This window comes from Pezoporus flaviventris, unplaced genomic scaffold, assembly GCF_033815535.1.
Source record: "Pezoporus flaviventris isolate CSIRO_AGI_PZ_B2104156 unplaced genomic scaffold, CSIRO_AGI_Pfla_v1 ptg000007l, whole genome shotgun sequence".
In the NCBI taxonomy this organism is placed as follows: domain Eukaryota; kingdom Metazoa; phylum Chordata; class Aves; order Psittaciformes; family Psittacidae; genus Pezoporus; species Pezoporus flaviventris.
The window spans coordinates 93,691,140-93,718,082 of NW_026892555.1; the positions used below are offsets into that span (position 1 = coordinate 93,691,140).

General features: G+C 37.2%; 1 protein-coding gene and 1 long non-coding RNA gene across 3 annotated transcripts in view; one reads left to right on the forward strand and one right to left on the reverse strand.

Moving 5' to 3' along the window:
• CDKAL1 (CDK5 regulatory subunit associated protein 1 like 1) overlaps nucleotides 1-26,943 on the forward strand; it is a 390,319-nt gene that overhangs the window by 342,508 nt on the left and 20,868 nt on the right. For both annotated transcript variants that reach the window (XM_061449582.1, XM_061449583.1), the window contains 2 exons: nucleotides 19,488-19,571; nucleotides 21,641-21,805. In XM_061449582.1, the coding sequence (XP_061305566.1) occupies nucleotides 19,488-19,571; nucleotides 21,641-21,805 (249 nt within the window). The remainder of the gene's footprint in view (nucleotides 1-19,487; nucleotides 19,572-21,640; nucleotides 21,806-26,943) is intronic.
• LOC133267334 (uncharacterized) overlaps nucleotides 1-26,943 on the reverse strand; it is a 957,532-nt gene that overhangs the window by 38,322 nt on the left and 892,267 nt on the right. The gene's annotated exons all lie outside the window — the stretch shown is intronic.

Below are 26,943 nucleotides of genomic sequence, written 5' to 3' on the forward strand. Positions count from 1 at the left end.
AAGCCTCATTTATGATTATTTCTTTGAAAGATAAGGTTAAAAGGGAAGCATTGATATTGAAGGATCAGCCATTAAAAAAGAGCACATAACACCAACTTCCCATCTCATTGCTGCTTTATGCTTGCCAAACTTTCTCTTATATAAAAGCCAAAAAATATATTGCTTGTTATTTTTACATAACAGTATAAGGTTTTTTTTACATTTTCCACTCCACATAAATTGTGAGGCTAAGCAAGAGAGGTCAGAATGTCTTGGGATTAAGCATCCATTTCTCACCTAAAAGAGGTTATTTCTAATATTTTGATTGGTCTTATTTTAACTGACCCATACAGTGAAGTTCCTTGACAGGTGGTTTTGCCCAGCTTTATCTGCCAAAGGTGCTGTGCAGCCTCATTGCTTCTTGTTATTCTTTTTTCCTTGTCTCTATCAGTCTTGTGATCTCTCTTCTTTATGTGTCATCTCCACATTTCCAGTATTAATTGTTGAACTCAGATTTCCAAAATCTTTTTTTACATCTAGAAAGGAAGGCATTAGCTCAGGTCCAGTTACCACAAAACAGAACATTGCTCACATCTGATTGATTGTCCATTTTTCTATTAATTTTATTCTCTTCTGTAGAGGCAAAATAAACCTTACAAAATTGCAGACATTTCTACTTTAGTGTAGGTTTAATTTAGTAAAACTTTCAACAAGGGAGGTGGGGGGGCAAGATAGAGTTAGTAGTTTTGGTTTTGAGTGTAAGAAAATACAACTCTCTTTTCCAGGGCCCTGAAGGAATGTTTAGGCTCAAGGGCTCAGTTCTATACTCATGATATAAATGCTATGCGTATTTATTCTGATATAATGTAGGCCTGTGTTATTTTCCACGAGTGTTATCATGTTACAAATTCAAGTCCAGTGTTCTGTTCTCCCAACAATCCTTTTCAGCATTATTGCTTTCCAAGTTTCCCAGAGAGCATCTGTGTTTCAGATTACATTTTTCCAAATAGATTAGTTAACGTTTTCAAAAGGGGATCTTGTTTTTCTGTACATAGTTCAATTTGTTTTCTCTTACCAGTATTTGCATATCCCCTCCATTTTAATTTCCTCCATGAATTTCAGTACTATATTACTTACTCTCCTTTCCAGATAATATATGAATATATTGAATAAAGATGGACATGTAACTGATAGCTGAAGTTTTCCATCTGATGCTTACAACAAACCTGAGATATTGCAGTTTGTCTCTTATAAACAATTCTTGCATTGCCAGGGCATGCCAATATTCTTGTCCCAAAGTACATATACAAAATCCTATTCTAAGAAGATTTATGCAATGAAGTGCTTTGCCATCACATGTTTATTGTACTTCATGACTTTTCTCTTGGCCCCTAATTTTTGATAGCTATTAAAAAAATATAAATAAAAAAGGCAAAACAACAAACCCACCCTCCATACCCATCCCTCCCACATCCCACCCCTTAGTCAAAAGAAAACCATTGGCTGCTCAGCTCAGCTGTCTTTTTCTAATTGAGCATGCTCAGTTTTGTAAGGCATGAGTTCTGATAATCTGAATTCTACTATGCCCATGTTAGCGTGGGTTATTCTACTATGCCCGTGGTTAGCGTTATCTGTTAAGTAGCCACTTGTGATGATCAGCTTCCATCTGAAGGTCTGCTTTAGTGACAAAGGGTAGGCAATCCCTTGAGGACTGCTGAACTGGCTTTTCAATGACCTTCGGATCTTTTTTCAGCTATTTTAAATGTTTGGTTCAGAGGAAGTTGTTTGGAAGGAGCAGCTTGCTTTTCTTTTGAAAATTGCCATCAACCTTTCTCCTCTCTTCCAAGATGTTTTAGAATTTGATAGGTTTTTAGGTGGATTAGTAGGTAGAAAAACGAGTAATATTCATTTTCGAATATGCTAAGCGCTATGTAATGTGACTGGATGTTTAATTGTGATTTTTTTACATGTGTAATTTTTCAAGTCCTTCTTGCAGGACAGTTATTTATATAAAGTCTCCATGATTCCTAACAGTCCAATCTTTTTTAATTTCTCTTAGTTTTTTGAGATGTCTAGCTGAGGAGGATTTCAGTATCACCTGCGGATTGAAGATGCTAACAAAACATTCAGCTGCTTTTGGTTCCTGTATTCTGGAAGCAGTATCTATTAATCAGAAGTGCTGGACACAGTACTTTATTTTGTTGTACTTGAAATAGAAGAGAACTTCTAAAGAAATGTCTCATATTTATTCTTGTTACACCTCATGACTTTTTAGTATGAAGTTTTTTTCACTTACTTTCCCAGCAATTATATATCCACTTGGAATCTGCAGTGGAGGTTGACAAAGGCAAGTACGTTTATAGTACGTTAACTGTAAAGGCCACGATCTCTCTGTATGGGCAGCAGTCTCATGACTTTTGAACACATGCTTCAAGAAGACTGCCATTCTTGTATGCATTTCTGAAGGGTATCTGAAACAGCACGTATTCTGTTTGCAGTTGTATGAATTTCATTTTTCATACCAAGTTTAGCAAGTTTCTTAACACTACTGCTGGGATATAAATAGCAAATACCAGATTGTATCAAATTCAGTGAGGGATGCCTTACTGTCAGTCTCTCCAGGAAAATCCAGAGATAATTCATGAGTTCTGAACTGAGCCCTTGGCCAATGACTCATTTTTGTTCCATTACTCTAAAGAGTCAAATTTATATCCCAAATGAGTACACCTACAGATTTTATTATCTTTAAGAATCTGTAGCAGGCTTGCTGACTGCAGCTCAAGTCTCTTCATAGCGAATAGCTGCACATAATGTTTTTAAATTACCAAAATCATTAATTACTTTGAAAGATTTCTTCTAGTAAAAAGTAGATAGCTTCTGTGCCTTATGACTGTACTTGCAATAATCAGCTCCCACAGGTCAATTAAATGCTTCAGGGTTTAGTCAGCAAGCAGACACCCATCACTGCTGCATGTACTTAGATGGAATGGAAGTTACTGCATAATTATTCCATTTAAGACTGGATGGAAAAGGGGTCATTACGGGTTTAAAGCTTTGCTTTCGATTTATATGGCTTGGAATTATACTTACAAAGACAAGAGCTTTTCTCTTTGCATAAATTAATTTAAAATCATAGACTTTTGAGTGCTCTTCAGAAAGTAAATGGGATTCTGATTAATTTTAGTTCTACAATTGCAGGACTTAGTAATGAACTAAATGTAGAATGAAATCATGAGGAAGTTGAAGAGATCTTTTGAAGTATGTGTGAAAATGTCAGATGGATCTGCTGAGCATGTGTTTCTTTCATATGATGCAACCAAATGTTTAGGTTTCCAGCCTATATAATAAATCGTGTGCAGTGCCTCCCTCAGCCTTCTGTGGCATGTGTTCAAGGTGTGAAACCCATTATTCTAAAAGCTCTAAGTTGTCAGTGGAATTCTAGGAAAGCAGGGAAGTATGTGGTATTACATTCTGTGAAGAAGCAATCTGTCTACTTTCAAGTGTCACATTTTCGTGTCTGATTTATTGCCATTGCATCCATATGCACAGCTTATGTGCAGCTCTGAGACAGTTGTACTGAGAAATGCTACATTCTTCAAATCAAGTAATTGGATAGAATGTCCTTCTTAAATAGATTACTTTAGAGTAAAGTCATGATCATGAGTATCTGTTATGTAATCAAAGTGTCAGGTATAGGCAATGTAAAATATTGAAAATACAACAAACATATAAAGAAAATAATCCTTAGGAAAGTTGCTGATTTTTTCATCAGTCTCTCATAAAATTAAAATTAATTTAAATTATGGGGGTTTCTCTTCAAATTCTCTTCCAATTATATGGAGATCCTAAGTATTTTTCTTTTCAAATTGTTTATTTAAACTGATAATTTATTTTTAACTGCCTCAAGCAAATACTCAAGAAACAGAAATCAATTTCAAACAGTGAGAGAAGGGAAAACAAGTAGGTGCTGCTTTGATCTTCATTCAGACGGGTTTTGTGAAAACATAGGCTTTTGTTACTTGAGATACCTTATCCTAAACAACAGAAATGTTACTGGAACTCAAATGGCTAATGCAAACTCAGTTTTACTATGTGGTCTGTTGTTTCAGTAACAATAACACAGTACTTTAAGAATTGCATTTAACAGTGAGCTCAGAAATAATTGGTGAGTTTTAGGGTGCATCTTCAAGCAGAGTGTGCTCAGTTGGGGCAGTGGGAAATGCAATACAGTATTGTTGTAACCAGGAACTGTTGAGGGCCATATAGTGTCACCAGGTCAACTACATACTTGTGGTCCCTGGATTACACTCAAAACTGGCTTTGTTTGTAACTTACACTGCTGCTATAATATGTAGAACTGCACTGGACAGATGTGCTGCAGCAACATTTCAACAGGCTTTGGCCGAGGAGACAGAGTGGTTGCTGAACAGAGCAACCTGTGGAAAATGGTCTAGAGTCAAGCGGACTAAACAAGTGGAAGTCTACAAAGATCGGAGACCTGTTATTTCTCTTTTAAAATACAGTGCCATAGGATTAAAACCAGAAAGTACCTTATAGTCAACAAAGCTAAAAGGATTATCTGTGTTAAGGTAAAAAAAAAAATAAAAAAGGCGGCAGCTCCATGATACATGACTGGATTTAGTTTGCTTAAATCAGACCACCCAGCCACAGTGTTCTCCTGGAATAGTATCTTGTATACAAAGCGTACATATTTCCTGTTAACCTCTCCCTGACTTTAGATAACATTTCTGGACACATGCATGGTATATTGTAGCCCAGTTGCCAATATGAACACTTAAAGATATTTTCTCAAATAATATTGTTGTGGCCACCCGGTGAGCAGACAACTCTTATCTGTAAAGCCAGTTTGACGAGCAGTGGCAGCTCTGTTGTAGATATTAGCTGACACCTTTAAACTAAATCTTTTGCTTCACTCATCATCAGTCTCTGTGTTAAGCAAGCCAAAAAACAAGCAGATAACAGAGAGATTTGAGATCACTGCAAAAACTGCAATGATAAAACGATTTGCCAGTTTAGTCATCTGCCATTTGCCGAGAATTCAGCTTAACCACAAACTGAAGTTTCCTTTACCATCATTTCTCTCAATTTTCAATGATCGTCCTGTGCACCACTCCATGCATGGCAGAATAATCATTTTCTTTCTAATGCCCAAGGCAGCTGAGGTGTCCTGAGTAAGAAGATTACATTTGCAATGGCAAGACAAGTATCTAAACACATTAAATTAATCTCCCAGTCCTCCCTGGTTGTTGAAATTTTGCTGCCTGCTAGAGAATTTCAAAATCATGGAAGGGTTGGAGTCGGACTCTGATGCCCTCGCATTATCCTTCATGCAAGTCACAATGTAAGAGAGGGCTCAGGTGGCAGGGGCAGAAAAAAACCTTATTACTGTATCTGCCAATCTCATTCTCACTGGCCTCCTCCTAAGACAATGCAGCACTTGATACTGAAACTGTATTTTAAAACATTTTTCTCAGCTGTTTTCTTCCCACTTTACAAGTTAAATGTATTACTACCTCTACAGGCAAAAGGGTAAGTTTCCTAATACAGGCAAAATCATTGTATAAATAGAAGCCCTTCTGACAGATGTTCATAAATAATTAGATCTTCGTGCTTCTGAACAACTTGCCTTTTGTTTTTGTGGGGTTTTTTTCCCATCTTTTACCCTATTTTTTAAGCAGTGTATTATGTATAAATGTGAAGGCAGCTGTGGTCTGCAGATATCCAAATGGCCTGTGCATTTTAAGTCTCTAAGAACAGGAGAAGTGCCACTGTCTCAGAATGATCTTTCTTTCCCATGCTAAAACCTCAGAAAGGTGTTTATTTAGATGTTCCTGCTGACTTGTAAATTTCATACTCTCTGGACTCCAGAGAACAAAGAAAATCTATGCAACAAGGACAACTATGTGTTTTTTCCATGATGCCTTAGAGGATTAGACTGTATCCTGGCAATTATTTTTTTTCTATGCTGTTCTTTCAACGAATCATTAAATGTTGAAGTGCTAAAATGCAGCAAAACTGTTAAACAATTTAAAGTGAAAATAAATAGCAGTTTTTCACAGTTCCCTGACTTCATTGTCTTTGGACTTTCTATCTATGGCTACCATGAGATTTCTTTAATTGCTTCTTCAAGGATCCGTATTCTAGGGAAAATATATGTTCCCTTCACACTGTGTGCCATTTTTTTCCTATTGCTGCTAAAAATATTGTAGTACTTATGAAGTTATGTAAGACCAAAACATTTAAAATTAATCAAGAACAGGTATATATACTAATGCTAAAATAAAAAATATATCCACATAAGACTATTTTTTTTGCTAGCGTAGAAACTAGCAAAATAACAAACGCCCAAACACAAGAAGAAAGGCTATTAAATAGAAAAGCACTCTGCTTGAATAACGGCTTGCCCCTATTTTACAGATGGGAAAACTGGGGCGCATAGAGAGCTTAATTGATTTCCCTAGTGTCACCCTATAAATCATTGATGTGACAAGGCCTAAAGCTGATTCTTTCTGAGAGCTGTGCAGCTAACTCTGCCTGACTCTCTTCAATAAACAGATTCTGAAAGCATGTTCTCTTCCATGCAATAATTTATACTTGATGCATGAGAAACCTGAAGTATGAGCAGATAATGCTACTTGATCTATATTTCTCAAAAAGCCCTTCCAGGTAGTCTGTTCTACTTGATCCGCTTCTTTCATAAATAGATTTTGTGTTGCCACCTTCTCTCCTTGTTCAATCTCCTTTCTCTTTGTGTAAATTAAATGGCATATCCTCTCTCCCAGGTTCTGCATGTATTTCATGCTCTCTTGAGTTTGGATCACATAACTCATCTCAACCTCTCTGAAAGGCTAACCTCTTCTTCACTGAAGCTAGGTTATGAATAATTTCCTAGTAAGTGAGGCATTACCTCTTCTTCAGAAGACAGAGAGAATATCAGCTGTGAGCAATTACTACCAGTGCCAGCCATCTAAAAAGATAAACCTGTGAGTCCTAAATGCCTCTTCTTAGCAATGGAATCTGCATACAACAGAGAAATTGCTACGTAACTTACCAGGCCCCTTCACCTTCTTTGCCTCTGTATTTTAATTAGACCCATTTGGTCGTGCCATTTGTAAATACTGGACCTCAGCAATCAGTATCGAGCTCCTGTTGGTGAGGATTGCTAAGTACTAGCAGTTGTAAGCCTTTATATCTCTTGCCTTACTATCAGGCCTTGATAAAAGGGAACAGACCTGGGACAAACCTAGACTGAGTTCTTGGTTTGGGAGCATTTTCTCTGCCTTAGAAGGACCTTCAGGTCACTTATGGCCCATACAATGGCTTATCTCACTGCACTGCGGGTTAAAAGAATTTGGGAAAATGTTTGACAAATTTATTAAATGGTCACAATTTTCATGGCAAAAGCTAAAAAATTTTTTTTCAAAGTGCTTCAAACACAAATGCAACCAGTTATTTCATACTGCCTGAGGAAATTCTGTGCTTGGTTATACATTAACAAAAGAAAGTGCAGATATTTCCTTTATCAGAAGTACTCTTCAGAGATTAATAATATTCCTCCAAAATATAGCAAAAATCCATTCTCTCTGCTGGCACTCAGGCTTAATGGAATATAGCAAAATCCACTTTATAAAATGTAAACGGTTTCAATCTATGGTCTTAAAAAAAAAGCCTTATGAGGATATGCCCAACTTCATGTTGACTTCATGCTGATAAAGTTTATGAAGTTGCTTATGAAGCTTAACCATGCCAAGTGCAAGGTCCTACACCTGTGTCAGAGCAATCCCAGGCACAGCTACAGGGCAGGCAGAAGAGATTCAGAGCAGCCCTGCAGAGAAGGACTTGGGGGTGTTGGTCGAAGAGAAAATGAACATGAGCCGGCTTCAGTGTGCACTGGCAACCCAGAAAGCCAACCGTATCCTGGGCTGCATCAAAAGGAGCGTGACCAGCAGGTTGAAGGAGGTGATCCTGCCCCTCTACTCTGCTCTCGTGAGACCTCACTTGGAGTATTGTGTGCAGTTCTGGTGTCCTCAGCATAAGAAGGACATGGAACTGTTGGAACAAGTCCAGAGGAGGGCCACGAGGATGATCAGGGGACTGGGGCACCTCCTGTATGAAGACAGGCTGAGAAAGTTGGGGCTGTTCAGCCTGGAGAAGAGAAGGCTGCGTGGAGACCTCATAGCAGCCTTCCAGTATCTGAAGGGGGCCTATAGGGATGCTGGGGAGGGACTCTTCATTAGGGACTGTAGTGATAGGACAAGGGGTAACGGGTTAAAACTTAAACAGGGGAAGTTTAGATTGGATATAAGGAGGAACTTCTTTCCTGTTAGGGTGGTGAGGCACTGGAATGGGTTGCCCAGGGAAATTGTGAATGCTCCATCCCCAGCGTTGTTCAAGGCCAGGTTGGACAGAGCCTTGGGTGACATGGTTTAGTGTGAGGTGTCCCTGCCCATGGCAGGGGGGTTGAACCTAGGTGATCTTCACGTCCTTTCCAACCCTAACTATTCTATGATTCTATGATAATCACAGTTGAAGTGTTGGTTTGAAGATTGATTGGAATTTCTCTTTGGACAAAAATTTTTATTGCATGGACTTCTTTAGGTATGGAGACTCATTTAATGATAGGCTTTGAACTAAGTATATTAAGAGTTGGGAGGTAACTGTTTCATTATTTGTACTCATCTAGAATTCTAAGGTTGTGCTAAAATTGTAGGCTTTCCAAACCATAATCTGTTTTCATTCTGATACTGCTTTTTATAACACTTGTGATAGGTATGCTTATTAATGATAAAATACAGAAGTCGTAATTATTTATGGACTGTACTGATGTAATTTAAATAATGATGCAATAATCGGAAGAGCTAGGCAAAAAGATGACCCTGCTCGATTTGCATGAAATGGATCAAAGTTGAAAAAAGTTATCCTGTAATGCGGTAGTAGGCAACATCTGCTGTGTTGGAGGGGTTACTACAATTCCTTCTAAAGCATGGAATGGTTTCTTCTCAACACCTCACCACAGAAATGCTGTCTCCTGATATGGCAGTCTCTTGCTGTCAGCTACCAGCCTGGCTCCCTGGAAAGAGTCTGAAACCAGCGCAGCTAACTTTCCTGTTGGGTTGGATGGAGGAGTTTTCTGAGCATGCCGCTGGGTGGTAAAAACAGTGTGAAAATGTTCATGGTTGATCACGTTGCTTCTGACCATACTGAAATTTTTAGATTTGAATTCAGCAAGATATAGACAGAAGGAGGAAAGAAACCAGGAGAAATCTTACTGGTTTTGGTTTTTTATTCTAAACTTACTGAAGAGTTTTTCTTAGGAATGGGAGTATTGTTTAGTCTTCCTCAGCTTTGTCATTCTAGTAAGGTATGGGGAAAATAGTACTCTGAAAGAAGGGAGCACAGAAGAGGAAAAAGGGCAGGGTAAGAAAATAAAATTATATTGACCTTCTGGTATGATCCAAGATCAAATGAAGGCAATGGCAAAAACAAATGTATGGACTTTTCTCACAAGTATTTCCAGTTAATTTTGGTACATTAATATGTCTGGCTTTGAGAACATTAGAATACAGGATTGACAGCAGTAATAGGAATATAACAGTGATTTCTACCTAGTGGGCCCCATACATTAATACATTTCATTTAATGAATGGTGATTTGTTTCGTATGTCTCTGATTTTATGTTGTATTCTGACTGTGATTAATTCAGGTTACTTACAAAAGGGAATTACTATAAATAGAAATTTGATTTTTGTTTTTCATTGGAGGACTGTTAGATTTACATAGGACTTTCTATTTGTATGTGCAGGCTTTTGTCACAGAGGCACAAGAAGATCATTTATTCTTAAGGCCTTGTTTCACAGCTGTCAGCCTTTGGGGATGGTTGGCAAAGACTGTAAAGACGGGCAGAACCACTCCTTTCTTGATTATTTAAGCCTGTTGAGCAGTGTGTAAAACTCGCTTTGAATCCCCATTTTCATGTACACTGAAGACACTTAAATCTGCTAATTGTTCCCCTTGCCATATCCACACAGAGGGTTAAAAAGATCTGTCATATAATTGCTGAAGAATCTTTTTTTTTCTGTTACTCTTCTGTTAGCAAGGACTGTACTGTAAGAAGTTTCAGACCCATCTAGCTACCATATTGTTTAGTGCGCATATCCAAACCCTTGTATTGGTTTTATTGATAATTAACCAATTATTCCTGGTGTGGAATTTGCAACCTGCTAGGTGAAAACATAACAGTCTGATGAGTGACAATATATGTACAGAATTGCAACCAAAATGTTGACAGCAGCTGTAATTTTTAGGAAAGGTTTATAATACTGTCTTAACCACCTGCATCACAAATTAGTGTTTCTTGTTGATCCATCTCAATAATTAATTTCACTTGCAATTAAATTGGACAGCTTGTTTCACTTTTTGTCTTGTTAAAATTCAACTACAGCATAGGATGTTACTGCTTAGTTTGAAAGATTGTTGGAACACCTTGTGTCTTCCAACTTTTAAGTATTTCTTGTTGTCTAGACTAAGTAAATACCTTTTTGAATGGAGAAAGTTGCAAGCAGTGGCATAGCTTTTGAAGATAGTCTATAAAGTAGTGAGGCCTTTAATTGGATATATTTGTTTCTGATGTCATGCAAAAGGTAGTGTGCTGAGGCATATCCAGCATCACACAGTTGAGATTTATGTGATAATTTTATACATAGCCTTGAGAATGGAGTAGGTTATAAAGAAGATGTTAGAAAGAAAAACTTAGTCCATACTAATTTTTTTTCTTCTAAAACAGAACTTACTTATCTTAACAATTTTCTTGAACTGATCTCTGTTAACTTCCTTTAATGGATAGTAAAGAATTGGTCAGAATTATTATTCTAATATGCTAGTGAAGAGGTGCTTCTTTTTACTGTCTTTCTTGTGTGTAAATAATTGGAATACTGCTTAAAAATACTAAAATGCATCACAATTAGTTTGTCAGTAGTCACTATTAAATTCTAAGCAACATGGAGTCACACTACATTTATCATTCTTTAATGAGTCATTTACTTTGGTCCTTCTGTAAGCCCTTGATGTTTTTTGTCATTCAGCACTATGCCTCTAGAAGCCTTAGCAGTTCTAGGGTCTTGCCTTCCCTTAGATTGAACAAAACCCCTGAAGTGTGAAATTTTTGATCATATGTTGGCTACCTTCAAAATAAAAGAAAATAATATCATTGTCATATCCTCATTAACATTATCAACTTCTGACGATGTTCACATGCTTTTTTCAGAAGCCTGTGATTCATGTATGCAAAAGGAGTTTTATTATTCTTTTGAAAAGAAATCTGATACATATTTATACCCCTTTTTTTTGACTCTTTCAGTTAGCACCACTATTTTGTATTCTCAGTTAAATTGCAGCAATGTTATGTTACGTATTTTGTGTGTTGTTAAATGTGCTGATAAAACTTGTAGTGGATTTTGGGGAAGAGTTGGGTTAGGTTTGCATACGGGGTCATTTTGGACCCTTGTTTTTTCTGTTTTATCACTTCTTCTTCTCTTTTATTCTCAGATGAGATTAATAGAGATCATTGGCTTCAGCTGTAGGTTGAGCAGAAAAATTATGTTGCTACTTTGAAGAGAAGGCCAAATTTCTGAAGCAGTCTTTTTGGTGTATTTGATTAAAAAATACCAGACTTTAGATATATTCTAAGAGCACCCAGTCTTACTGTGGGCATTCCAATATCATGTCAGGGAAGACATGATTTGTCTCAATGCTATCTTCACTTTGTGATCTGTATTCTTGCATCCAGTATTTTGATCTACTCCCAGCTTTTTCCTTTTTTCTCCTGTCTGTGAGGAAGCAGTGTGCAGCTCTGCCTGCGATTTACTAAAGTCACGCTTATGTTAGGGCCTTTTATTGTTGCTGGCAATTCTCTCCAACAGCTGGTGATAGTGAATCTGTGCTGAACACAGTATTACATCGGCCTGTGCTACATCAGCACCCTTCTGGCAGAGCCACTGGAGAGGAGTTTTCTTTCTGAGGTGTAGACAAGACTTTATTCTGAGAAAACAGATTGGTATTGCAAGTTCCTAAAGTAATTTCTGGAGAAGTTATTTGGTGGGGGATTTGCTGAGATGATTTATAAATTCTCACATAGCTGATACTTGTCTGGGCTCATGCAGCTGTTAAAAGACATCACTGAAACAGGAATTGCATATTGTTGCCTTAGCAACTGCCACTTCATATTGTGCTTAAATCACTTGGAAGTATGCTGGATATCTTAAGGAATTGCTTCCAACATAAACAGTCAATCTTAAATAATTCTAAATAATTTCACAGAAGCAGCTAAAAGGTGGCCTTTCCTAACAAAGACCATCATATTTTTAAGCTTGGTAGCCTCACGTCTCCACAGGCATAGCTTGTTAAAAAAAAAACCCAACCATAAAAAAAAAAAGAGAGAACACAGGCATTTGTTTATTCATGCCACCAGAATCCATGTGATTGCCAAATTGTCTGGAAGTTGCTAATATATTTAAAAGATTCCTCTAAACTCCATCTTCCATTCTAGAAGATCAGCATTTTCCTATACTTACATTAAATGTCAAGTTTCCTTAAGGGCAGACTGTCTAGTTTTCTGTTTTGCTTGTGAACTGTTCTGGCTTTGAAAGGAAGAACTTAAACACACTTTGCCTACTCAGATGTTTCTTCTTCCTATTTTGAACTGATCTTTTCATTCAGAGTTTTTCTGTAGATGTATGGCGCAGTTTTATGGGTTTTGTTAAATCACCTGAAAAAAAGAAGGGAGAGGCTTTTGCCAGTATTACGTTAATGCAGTTGCTGGAGTGCTTTTCCTACATGATAGTCTCAAATATACCAGTTCTGCATGGAGTATTTTATATTGCTATAGCAACTTCTCCAGCTTTGTGGTCGCTATTCTGTGAGCTGTGTAACAGTCAGAATTGGATTTTGCACATGTGGAAGCAGAGTTTCAAAGAGCACAAAGAAACAGGCAGAGTGCCTTTTCGACATTGTGCTGGATCTAGAATAAAACCAGATTCTGCCACCTCATACTTTTATTGCTTAAGCCCAGGTTTACAACAGAAAGAGCTAAATGAGAGAGCCAGCTTTAAGAGGCAATATCTATCTTCCATTTCAGAAATTTATTTTCCTTTTGTAATATTGTACACAGTTAATAAAATTTAGAAAGATGACAGGACAGAGTTGTCAACATGCTACTTCTATTACCTCTTTTCTAGGCAATGAAAAGGAGAGACAAGCAAAATGAAAACTTACAGAATTTAAAAGGAATCAGATATTTTGAGGACCAGTTGTCATTTTTAGGTCACTGCTCACATCTCTGAATATAATTTTCATCTGAGCTGCATGGCAGGGTTTGTATGTGCTGGAAGAAGCTACATTTTCACAGCAGGAGACCAAATCAAGAGGAAGCAGTCAGATGCAGGTGCGCAGTAATAGAAAGGATCTATTTACCCTGAAGTGTGAGCAATGGGCCAAGAAAGCAGAAGCAGTCTACTTCCATCTCTTGCCTCCTTCTCTCACTACCTTTTCCCTCCCCTGTAGCTATGCCAACGAATTCATAAGGGGACCAAGGAAAAGGTGTTCACTTGCTTTTAATGAGCTGCATTGCCTGCTGCTGAAGATTTGAGGCACTTTTTTGTTATGCTGATGGTGTACTATTAGAGCTGGCTGTCTTTAATTTATACCTAATCCTTCCTTCCTGCTCACACAGCCTCAAGCCAGCCTGGAAAATGGTTGAAAGAGTTTGTCCTGTGGGCATCCGTTGCCTGTGTCCATTCTGAATTCTTGAGTAATGCTGTGGAAAGAGCAGTATGTCTGAAGAATGTGTGCCTAAAACAAACAAAGCAGCTTGCTTAAATACTGTAAATCATACATTTTAGTAATCCTTTTAAAACAAAAATCCTGCAATTTTGTCTAAAGATGGGCAGCTTAGTAATGGTGATTTGACAGCCAGCAGTATTCATTGACAGTGAAATGAGACACTTCCATGACCATTGGCTGTTTTTCACCTGGGATTCTGAAGTTCTCTACTTAAGAGCTAAGTACTTTCCAAAATACAAAGACGACCACCCAATGCTGTTTCCAAGGCTGCAAAAAACCTGTGCAACATTGACTCATAGTGAGTGAAATGGTAAAATTTAGCCACACTGGACTTTAATGCAAAACAGTCTGATATGGATAAGTAGGACGAATAATATCCCCTGTCTTTTAACAGATTTATTTCTAGTTCATACATAGCTCTGTGATCCTATGTAAGAGATTGAGAATTTTGTTTTTCTTATAATAAGTGTAGGACTAAAGCAGCGCTGTCTAGGGTTAGGGGAAGGAACTAAAAATGCATGAAATGCATGTGCTGAATTCTGCCCCTTACTCTGTGTTGCTGGAGTTGTCAGGTTCTCTGTTTCTTTCCTCAGGTGTAAAATGGGCCGGACTCATGTTGTAAAGATTATTCTGATTGTATGATGTAAAAGATATAGGACTCTAAATATTAATGTCACTCTGTTGCTGCATTTCTGTACAGGGTTATGCACTAACCATAACATAATAAAAAGGAGGCACCTGCCCATCTGGAACCGGACAGTAGTTGTAGCTAGCATAAGCCCTAGTAAAGTGGCAGCTGTCTATGCTGTATGCCGGAAAAGTATTTTTATCCTGGCATTAAAATTGTCATGCTCAGGAGCTGAACTGTTCTCATGTTCCTGCTTTGCAATCTCAACATTTAAAAACCAAACAACTCTGTAGAAGAACTCCTAGACAAGTCCATTCTTTGTTTCCAGGGCTACCTTTAGAAAGGGAGGTACATACACACCCTAAATATTGGAGGAGCAGTGCTGAATAGCAGAAAAAAAAAAAGCCATACAAAGGCAAGTTTGGAAAGAGATGTGCTCCGGTATCATCAAAATGCAACCATGTCATTCATAAGTTTCAATAAACTTTGCACTTTTTACAGGGAGACTGTGTCACACCTGGACTTGACTGTCAGAAGGAAACACCTACAATCTATAAGGCTTAGAGAATGCTTAATTATGATTTTTGAGAGATTTGTCTTCTAAGTACAGGATTCATGTGATTCATAAAAAGTAGGTCCAGCAGTTCTTCTCTCCTTTATAGGGAAGGATGCAGCATCTGCATAGTTAGTAACATTTAGTCTAAATAATTAGACCACAACTGAAGAATAGGGAGAGAACACTTTCTAATTACTTTTGCTTAAATGTTGATATACTTAGTAAAGGTCAAAATATGGGTGTTTACCAGAATAATCTGCTAAAACATACACACATAAATTATGGCAATGTGTAATTTTTATTGCCCTCTTTATGACGGGCAACAAATACAAATTATATCCTGTATAACAAATACAGGAAAGTAGCTTTTTGTATGGCTTCCAAGCCTTGTACTAAGTATGCTCCACAGTGTGGGGAGTGGGGTCAGAATCCAAGCCAGCCTCTTTCAACACAAATAGAGAGGTGCTCATCAATTCCACTATGAATTGAACTCAACATGAAGGCAACTTTGGCAACTGTCTCTAAATCAGTGGGGATGGCTGTATGTGCACTGTGCCACCTTCTATCAGAGAAGTCTAGAAATACAGTGGTTGTTAATATTCAGGTTTTTTTAGCCAAATGGAGACTCTTAAAACAAAACTAGCAATATTCAAATAAAAAAAAACGGTAAGGAAACATTAAGGAAAATCACGTGCCACATGCTCTTGCTGTAAGAAATAATGAATCAAACTGGAACAATTAGAGTTTTCATAAATTAAAAGAAAAAAAATTAGAGGTATAGATTATTTGAATATAATTGCAGCAGGCCATTGTTGGGGTTAAGCAGCAATATTCTATCAAAGCATGTAAACAGGGCCTGTTTTTTGTACCCATACTATTGGATAATTTAAAATTCAGTCTTGTGTTTTATATGATTCAGTCAGTTTGGATTTCAAAAATAAACCCAATTTAACTGCAGCCAAGAAGCATGTTTGACATTTCTTACCATTCATTCATTTTAGAAAATCAGCCAGCTGGAAAAACTGCTTTTCATAGTATTCAGTAGAGGAAAAACTGTGTTATAGAACTATCATGTCAGAATTTCCCATAGGATAAATGAAAGTTAAATAAAAGTTCGTAAGTGATTTGATTACTAATTGCAAGATCTACAAAGTACCTGGTAACTGTTGCAGTGTAGGAAGTGATATCACCAGCAGCATTTGTTAATTTTGATGAAAACAAATTCTGCTTATGACCAGTCTGCCTTGGGATGGAGGAGGTTGCCAGGCAAGTTTTTTGCTGTCATTCATTATTATTTTCATGCTATCCTCTGTAAAGAAAAAAAAAATCCTGGTTATAAAGAAGTCTTCCCAAACTGAGATGCTAGGGATGAGCTTCCTGAGTTCCGGATGCTTTTGTCAGAATTGTAGTTCCCTGAGAGCTGGAACTAGTGCATACCTGTGGAAGCAGATGAAAGGCTAGGAATAAAAATAAGATACTGAATTACTTCTGCTGGTACATGCCTGAAAAAAAAATCATCAAAGGTTATTATAATTATGACTGTTATTAGATATCCTGTCTGGTTTCTGCATATTTAAATTCTTTCTGAGAGAGGTGAAACTTAAGCACTTAGAGATCCCAGGGGAATAATCCCAGAAATGATGACATATTCCACTTCTTGAAGAAATTTCAATACCAAAGTTGCATTCTGTGTGCTTACACTTAATTATACTTGGATGCAGGATAGATAGTCATTTTCTGTCTTACAAATATGTGCAGCCAATTAGTCTTGTAGATCATGAATACCCCGTGGCCTAACTCATTAAATGGAATTTTTCTGTTGTTATGGCAAAAGAGTCTGCAAATAGCTGAATATTGTCTTTCTCTGTAAGTCCAGCCTTGGCCAAGGCTACAAATTGAGTAACCGTGAGCAATTACTGGTTTTACCTGTACTCCTTGCAGTATGCCATCTTGGTCTTGTGTATGTGTGTGTGTATGTATGTATGTATTGTAAATTGGTATAGGATGTTTGGCTCCTCTGCATTTCTGGTACTCAGTTTTAATGCCATGGTTTTGATGCTGTGTGCCAAATTTAGTCTTCCTGGTTTCCTCCCATTCCTGAGAAATTCTGAGCCCAGAGAAGCTCTGTCTGGCCCACTGAGACACAGAGACCTGAACTGGTTTTGCTCATGAAATCAAAGATAAGAAGAACTGGCAATGTGTTCCTGAAGAAACCACTGTTTATATCAAATGATCAAACACAGGTGTTCCTTTCTTCTTGCCTCTGATTTATTTTTTTTTAATTTTTTTTGCATATCATACTTGCCATTCTGTCATCTGAAAGTACGAAGATAATACACGTAGCTTAAACTACCTCACAGGCAGGATTCATAGAGACGGTAAAGGCAGAGCATTATGACCAGAGACAACCAGGGAATCACAAAACAATTGTGAAATGAGTTACAGACCCAGTATTGCTTTGATTAGGTTTTGCTAAGTTATAGTATCCATAAATAATGAATACAAGATGAGGACATGACTTGGTGATTGGCCTTGGTGCTTTTCAGTGGTAGCATGTTTCCCTGGGGATGCATGCTTCCTGTCTAACATTTCATCCTCCTCTTTTTCTTAATATTGTGTGACATCTGAGACTTTGGTCCTGTAGTGCTATAGCAGATACTGGGTTATGATTTTAAAAGCTATGGACTCAAATATCTTAGAAACAAACAAACAAAAGTCCTTCTCTCCATTCAGGGAAATGTTCCCTGTAATCTTATTACTGGCATTATCTCCAGTGCTTTCTTGACATGTATTTGCAAAACTCCTTTGGGGATTTGAATTAACTGTTTTCTTGAAAGAAAAAGCACACCTTACTGTTCAGAGGAATGGCAAATGGCTACAAAGAGCAGGCTGGTCACTGTCTCCCCTGCTCTCCAGGGTTTATTTTGGGAGTGCTTCAGGTATGTGGAGAGGAAGGCAAGAGATATTTCATGAAGTCTTTCTGGCAAGTGGAGAGTTATTTATGGGGATGTGTATATATATATGCATATGTACACACAACACAGTTGTGATATTGCTGTTCTTATTTCCTCGTAGATTTTTTTCTGCCATTGACTCTTAGAGAAAATCCTGATCTTTCACTTTTACTGCTTGTACCTTAAAGAATCAAATCATCTTGCATCTTCTTGCTCATTCACATGGCCTTTATAATGGAGGTCCTAAAACTTTACATAACAGCTGCCCCTAGGATGACATGGAAGTATTTTATGGAAGGGGGAGAGTCTTGAATGCAGCTCAGAGATATTAAAAGTTTGGAGTAAAATGTGAAATCTTTTTTGATTCTTAAAATAGCAATAAAAGCATGGAGTAAATTTAACTTGCTGGACAGTTGTAACTTGCAGAATGCATTTGTCAAATAGTTTCAAAATAATCCAGGGCACATTTATATGTAAAAAAAAAAAAAAAAAAATAGAGCTGGGCTCAAACTAAAAATGTTAGCTAAATGTCCTCCCTCCTAGGTTTGCAGAAGTTAAGCTATAAACACGATTACAAATCTCAGTAATAGGTAAATTCAGGTGTTGTGTGGGGAATCTTGAACTTCAGGGGAAGTCAGATTTTGGTTTGTATCGACTCGGCACCTAAATGCGACTGATTTGTCTTGGCTCTCCGGCATAACTAATTGTAAAACTGGTGCTTCCTTTAAACTGTTTCAGTGCATTTGAAAGTTTGGAGGTATCATTGAAACGCTGGGCTTTTTAGCCGAGTATTTAGTTGGCCTTTAATATGCAGTGTCTATGAGTTGTTCAAAACTCTTCTTCACAGAGTCTGTAATGTGCAGTTTTGACTCTGCTGTCATGGAAATCAATGTGTTCTCCTGAGTACAGCTTACTGAAATCACCAAGAAGGTATAAAGAGATGCCCTATCATTGTAAAGAGCAAGCGTGGCTTAAAAAAAAAAGGGGGGGCAAATAGATGAGCATGATGGCATCTAGAAGTTGTGCAGTGTGCTAATGCTCCCTCGGTCTCTCAGGTGCTGCTAGTAGTTTTCTTTGTTGGAAGGGTGGAGGGATAGATGGAATGGGGCAGACAGTGATGTTACCCTTTTTGTGATTGATTGCAAAATTTTGTGCTCTTGGGTTGTTTGTTGTGGTTTTGGGTTTTTTTTTCATGGACTCTGTGAATATCTGATATTTTTATTTGTTCTTGTGTTAATCAGTTAAAATCAGTTTATATTTCTGGAATACCATTTAACTGGAATTTTGTGTTAAGCCATTACAGTACCACAGTTCTAGCCCTCAATCCTGACTTCTAACCCTGTCATTTTTAGACAATTTGAACTAGGGCTTTCTCTGCCCTGTCTTCTTGCTGACAGAATTTCTTCGCAGCATTGGATTATTTCTGCTAAGACTGTTTGTAGTTGCAGCTCTCTTCTGAGTGTAATTTGTTATTTTTATTTTCTGAGTCATCTCTCTCTCTTTTATTTTCCAGGTTGGTGAGAGGCAGAGAGTTCTGGTAACAGAAGAATCCTTTGATTCCAATTACTATGTTGCTCACAATCCTTTCTATGAGCAGGTACAGTTAAGTAAACAAAGTAACATTTTTCTGTTTTATCTTTGCTTTCTGATAATCTCAACACCGTGTGGCACAGTGAAAGCAAAAATAAAAAAAAAATAAAGAAATAAGAAACATTTTGCAGGCAACATTCTTCCAGAAACAATTTCTTGATGTGAGTTCAAGACTTGTTTATGGGGTATGCAGTCATTTTCATTTCTGTGTCTCCAAAGCATTGTTTTCTGAATAGTTGAATCTTGATAATTTCTGTACATCTTTCAGAAAATTGTTTCAGGCAATGCAATTTGGAAAAAAAAATCCAAAATGAAATAATTCAAACAGTAGGAAGGGTCAGAAACTTTGTCAGGATTAACACTTCAACCTGATACGTCGCATTTCATTTTATGTACTTTCTGTAATGAATTCTTTCCACACAGAAACATTATCTGTGAGCTAGGAAGGAAGTACAGCATCTCTTCCACAAAATCATTATTTTTGCTCAAAAGCAGATGACTTGCTGAAAATCAGTAAAATCAACTTCTGAATCATCATGATTTCATTCTGGTTTGCCTTTGGCTTCTCCTTCATTTTCTTGCACTGAGCTCTCTACAGTTTGCTCTCGTTACCTTTAGTTATTCAGTTGTCTGAACCTGGAGAGGCTACTGATCCTGGCTGTACTTAAATAGTCACTAATAGTGCTTTCTTCTGGCTCAGGGTTACATTACAGCATTTATTTCTTTATTTTTGCTTGGTTTTGGTTAGTAGGAAATAACATTCCTGCTCATGAAATATCTGCTTCTTTTAGATATCTGGGTTACTATTTTTTCCTCTTTTTCTTTTTTTTTCTTTTTTTTTTTTTTTTTAAATCTCTTTGTTGTTGTACTTAATCTCTAACCACTGTCTAAACCTTATGTATTGCTGTTCCTTGCTTTTGTAGCTTATCAGTCATATTTGAGGAACATGGTTTTCCAGATAGATATTAAAAAGAAATTGCTTGGTTTATGAAAGTTTCATTAATTAAAGAGAAAGCAGTATGTGAAAAAGAAGGTGTTTTATGAGGTGTTTGTACAGCACCTAATACCACTCCTGGTTGGGACTGGAAATACACAAAATGCAAATGGTAACATAGGGAGTAATTTTAAATTTTATTACGGACTACATACTTCCCATTTTTAAAATGTATGTCTTTTCCCTAAAATCTTGTGTGGCGTGTTTGACTAGGATAATATCCTGCTGTTTGTCCAGGTAAGTACAAGACTTGGTGCTATTTACTTAACTTTTAATAGCAGTGAATTTGATGATAGTAAATTGAAAACCACTCTTGAGTCGCTAAATATTGTATTACAGTTTGGAAGCTGGAGCTCAGAGACCTGGTGTAACGTTCTGTTAACTCAAATAGTTATCAGACCTATTCTCTGTTCACTGACCTCATCTATATTAAAAGAGTTTGCTATTAAAGCTACATCAATAGACCTACACTGACAGATTTCTTGGTAGAACTAGAGCTTACATATTGTGGAGGCTCTTGTTTTAGAGCCTTTTTATGCCACTTGTTCTTCCAGCAAAAAATGTTCCTCCTGTATGTTGGGATCTTTCTTTCCTAACGCAGACTATTTAGAAACATCTGTTATGTTGTGTCTTTTTTGTGAAGTTCTTATGGGACTGTCTGATCTTAGGGCATATTCAGGAAAGGGTGGCACTAGTTGCTAACCAAAGAAACACTCATCCATTTTTACAGGCTTTCATTGTCAGTCATGCATCTCAGCTTCAAAGGATCTGCACAATCAAAATAAGGCCTTGTGCAAACAGAAACTAGGGCATAATTTCTGTCCCAAAGCATCTACATACTCAAAAACTTTTAATTTTTTTTAAAAAGCTGACCTGACACTGCACAGATCTTGAAGAACACAAGCTGGAGATGTTACTGGTCCAGTGTGTGGTCAGGGGCTATCGTGTATGCTGGTAACTAAATTTTTGAAGTGTTAGGATTTGCTCTGATGTTTATAAAATACCTGTTTTCTGAGTGGAAGCTGGAGACACTGATGTTCTTTGTGGCATTTAGTAACTATGTCTTTATCTTTATTTGAAAGGTTCTTGTACCAAAGGATCCTTTGTTAATGGGTAAAATGGTAGAAGTGAATATTTATGAAGCTGGGAAACATTTCATGAAGGGGCAACCAGTGTCAGATGCCAGAGTTTACACTGCATCCATCACTAGGCCGTTAGCAAAAGGAGAAGTTTCTGGTTTAACAGGGGTGAGTAAAAAACATTTTCTGCTTTAATACACTAGTAAACCAGCAGCTGTTCAAGCATAATGATTCCATGCTATGTATCTGTTATCATTTTATAGTTCCCCTCTTATATATGCATGAAGCTTTAATCTTTACTGACAGATTGAAATCTGAATTTAAAAGATGTTTTTGCTGATGCTCCTAGCTTTACTTTGCTGACTCTAAAGGCAATAATACACTTGTTTCTTGTTCCAGGGTGCAATAGCTTAGTAGAACTGAAAAGATTTAACATCAGTGATTATATAATTCAGTGTATTTTAGTTCTAGTTTAGTGGAAGGATGAATTGGTTTATTTTGCTTTACAAAGCTGTTTCTGAAAAATGTGCATTGGCTACATGCTGTTAGAACAGATCAAAATTGGATTCAGAGGTTCAAAATTAACTGATGAGTGGAGGTAAGGGATATTTACAATATATTTTGGAAAAATGTCAACATCTGATTTAAAGAAAATGAAACTCCCTTAAAAAGAGATCTGATCCTTATTTTACACCTCAGTAGATATGGCTGTTAGCCAAGTATTCTTATGCATTTCATGGAGCTCTAGTTGTAAAAACTGATGGAGTGTGAAATGAAAATGTGTATCACATTTCTAAGCATCATTTGATGTCCTTTCTCCTGCACTGTTAGGATCTCCAAAAATATGTAGCAATAATTTAGCACATGGAAGAAGCATAATTGACAGTTTAGCAGCCACCTTGCTGCTATTACAGTAAATTGTTGACAAGTATTAAAGTATATATGCATCCTTGTTAAAGTTCAAAGTAGTCATATTTAAAAGAAACAATCAAGGCATACCTTATGTGACTAGTGTTAAGCTAAGCTACTTGGTCTCTTGAATAAGCCTGGCTATGGAAACACAGAACAACAATAATGCACCTACTGTAATGTGTTTGGCAGGTCATGAAACTTAAGCACAAACACATTGCTAAACTCTCGTTTGAATACTGTCTGTGTGCCTGTGTATAATGGCCTGATAAGGGTCCATAAGAGGGGAAAAACCAGCCAAAACCCTCAAATTGCCTGGTTGGACTATGTAGCTATTTAAACACAGATGATTTTTTCATCAGAATGTGGGGTTTTTTTTTAATAATCTGCTGGAACAGACCCAAGTCTGTCATTAAGTTGAGTGTGTGCTGCCAGAAGCTTGTAGCATGGGAACAAGCAAGCAGACTGTTGACTGAAATTTTGTATGTTAAAAATGAGAGATAAAATTATTAAAATTGAGGATACTGGTAACTGCCATAAGAACTTACTGAGATGTATAGACCTACTCCTGCCCTTTGAGTGTAGGTAAGAACAAGTACCTGGAATGCTCAAGTAAATGGCTACAGAAAGTGAATAATAAGGCAAATTGCTTTTCATTACTTTTGTGGTTGCTAGTGCTCCCTCAAGGGAGTATCCTATTTGTGTTTGGTCTACTGGGCATGTTGCAAACTTTTACTTTCTGGGGAAAAAAAAAAAAAGAAATCTCAATATTTCAGTAAATGGGACATCTTTTGTATGTGGAAGCTACAGCTGAAAGCTTTTAATCATGCTTGGCCAATACATAATCTGTAGAACATGAGCTGAAAGTATTAGTGAGAAGTTCGTCCTGACAAATCATATGTGGCAAGTCAGGAGCTTTCTTAAGTCACTGTAGGTTTTTGGCTGGCTGAAAGATGCTCTTTAAGGAGTTCTGTATTATTGGACCGCTGGGAAACATTTCCTGGTAGGTGTGCTCTAGACATGTAATTATAACCTAAGATGCTTATGAGCAAGATAGAAGGGTGACATATGTCATATGACCTTTTATATAGCTTGTTATGTGTGCAGATGGCGTGTTGGGGAAAGAAGGAGGAGGCAACTCAGAACATATGTAATTCAGATACTCCCTTAAAAGTAGCGAAAGATCTTGAATCTTCAACAAGCTTCCAAGTGCCTCCACCAGGTTTTCAGAGAGGCAGCATGCAAAACTGAAACCTTGGATAATGTTTTTAAGTAATCAAAATGTATAATGTTACCTAACATCGGTTATAAAAGCAAAAAATTGAAACACATGTGGACCTTTCACTTTCTGCTTCCCACTGTGCTCACAAATAAGCAAGAATTAGGGTCTGGTTTACATTCCCTGGCTTGAAAGGATGGGTAGCCAGCTGGCTCTTTTAAGAGCAGGTATGTTTCTGTTGGATGTCCCTTGAGGAGAAGCTCTTTTAGCGCAGCAACCAGCATGCTATATGTCGCAAGCTGTCTGAAGTGCCCATGAAGTTTCTAAGGGCCTTCTGGTCTCACATGGTCAGTAATACAACTTCCTCTTAACTTGTTTATGTTTGCTGGTTCATTATGAGGGCTAGTTCAGAGAAATACATGAATTTAAATGTAGACAGATGTAATCTACATCAAAGGAATGGGATAATAGGCTATACTGCAGTAAAACACATGCTTCAGTCCATTCCCATTCAACCAAGCATTTGGTTCTTTTCTAATGACCATGTATATTACAGGGGCCGCAGTGCACACATTACAGTCCAGCATGTTGCACAAGTACTATGAAGAAGAGGAATAGATTGCTGAGTCAGAGCTGTAATGTGGTCGTAGACAGTCTGTAGGAGTTAAAAAGATGCTATTTCTGTAGTCTATCCTGGGCATCGCTTGCTATCGTTAACAGTGTTTTCATTAGCTTGCATAGGGCACAGTGAAAGATGTTTCAAAAAACATCACAGCTGTACTTCTCTGTAATGAGGAATGATCAGAGAAAGGGTGAAAGCTTTCACAAACTGTACAGTTTTTGAGGAAACTAATTATATGACTTAAAAAAAAATAAAAAATTGAGAACACCACAATGTGAGGATGTCAAAGCAAGCCACAAACCCATCCTAAGCAAGAAGAAACTTCTGTAGATGCTGTGATGAGGAATACCTCAAAAGGACCAGAGCTCTTTCTCAGCTACTACATGCCCCTCAGTAATTTTTTTCATGACAACATGGTGTGCCTGAAGGAACAATTGTAGGCCTTAATTATTTTTTTTTACTTTTTTTTAACCCTTTTGATGGCATGATTGGGGCAACAAATTCATCCAAAGAAATACAAGAAGCAGGTCACCAACTGGAATCAGCAGATTGGGCTGGGAAAGAGGGAATGCAAAATGTCACACAAAGGACAATCTACACACTCCATAAAATATTCACACATTGTATATCTGTGCCAAATAAGGATGAGACAAATACTGATAGAATTAATTCAGGATATTTCTAGCATATCTTTTTTTATCATGCTCTTGTCACTTCAGCATTTTGAAATTCAGTAAAGCAATTTAATATGTCTGCCATGTTCTTAAGCACTCTGTTAAACTAGTCTTTGAGATTCTGGAAGTGGGTTTGCAACACATGTATTACTGAGTACATTGTCACTGGATAATAAACATTTTTGAAAAGTCAGCAGTGCATGTTAATGATATGAATGTAATTTAATATTTTACTATTTTAATTTTTATGCATTTTAGCCATGTTTAGGGATCTTGACAGTTTCCCAGCAGCATAAAGTATAATACCTAATAAATAAGTCCTGTTTACAGAAAAATGTTTGCCCAAACCTAATTGCTGAAAAAAGAAAGAATCTGCAAGAATATGATCTCTTGTTAGAAATGGAAATAGAGTAGGTTCTGTAATCCAAAAATAATTCCTGTTGTTTACATATGCTCTGTGACTAGGGGGGAAAAATATTGCAAGATGAGAAATACATGAAGAAGAGACCAAAGGACTAGGCAATAAAAATAAAAGGCTGGCTACCTGCCAGAATTGTAATGCATTGCCAGAATCAAAGCCCTGAAAGTCGGAGGGCCTTTGGTGGGAAATTTTAATCAGATGGAAAATTAAGGCAAGAAAAAAAATTAACAGGCTATTTATATAGTCATTATTATTTTTTGTTCATAATTCCTGTTTCTGTAATGCATCTATGACTGACTTGCTTTTTAAATAAATACAGGCACATCTTTGTTATCTGTTTTCTGTTGGTTTATGTGATAGCATTCTTCATGTCTAATGCTTCCCCTGCAAATAACTCCTGCTGATGTTCGCCATTTGCAGTATCTCCTTTGTGAGTCTGGGATCTTGGTGCACATCTCTATGGCTCCCAAGCCATGGTATTATCCACAGCTGGCTTGTTAAACTAATAGCTGTTCAAGCCTTTAGGACCTTCTGAGGAAATGAGGAGTGAGCCACTGATTTTGAGTTAGCAAGCAATTCTTGGTCAGTCTGCTTGTGCCCTTTTTAATCTTCATCCTGCCTTCATTTTTATTTTTTTTTTTGCAGTAGGTTATTGTAATTTGGGATGCTACAGAGGAAGCTTTATGTTCCTGGTCGCCCAGTTAGCAACAAGTATTTTCTAGTTACATAAGTGAAAGATGACCTCTATCATTGCCCAGCCTTTTTTCTGATGTTAGGAAACAGGAAAGATGCATATATCAAACACGTCTTTATAGCCTGCCAGAAAAAACAATCAACAAAGCATAGCTTGAGGGAAACTCTCTGATCTCAGGTAGAAAGGGTGCTTCACTTGCAGGCAAAATAAAATGGAGAAGGGGGAAGAAAGTATATTCTGCTGGAACAGAAATAAAAGAAATGATAGCAGAATTGAGATCTGTGTGTTGGAAACTTCCTTCAAGAACTTGGAAGGAAATGTGGAATATGTGCATAAAGCTGAAGTGATTATTAAGCGCATTTTTTACATATGCTGGAGTTTCAAAGTGGTAGAAAAGTTGGTTCCTGAACAGGAACTACAGATCAGAGATTTAGGGGAAAAAAAGAGAATGAGGAAGCAAATTTTTGCAAGGAGAGGAATTTTTCATAAAATTACAGAAACTATAGAAAGTTTGAGATATGCTAATGAAAGGCTGGCATTTCCAAAGAAGAAAGATAAAGTAAAATAAAACACACCTTTTGCCTCTCTTGGAAAGGTACTTTGCAAAGGGATCTTTGTATTACGATGTCCAACAAGGGGCAATTTGAGAAATATGCGGGAAGTTTCTATTTAAGATAAACATACTGCCAAGAAAAAAAAAGGAACATTTTCCATGTAAAATAGCTTTCAGGTAATATATCTTGAAAATATGGTGCACTATTTAGTGC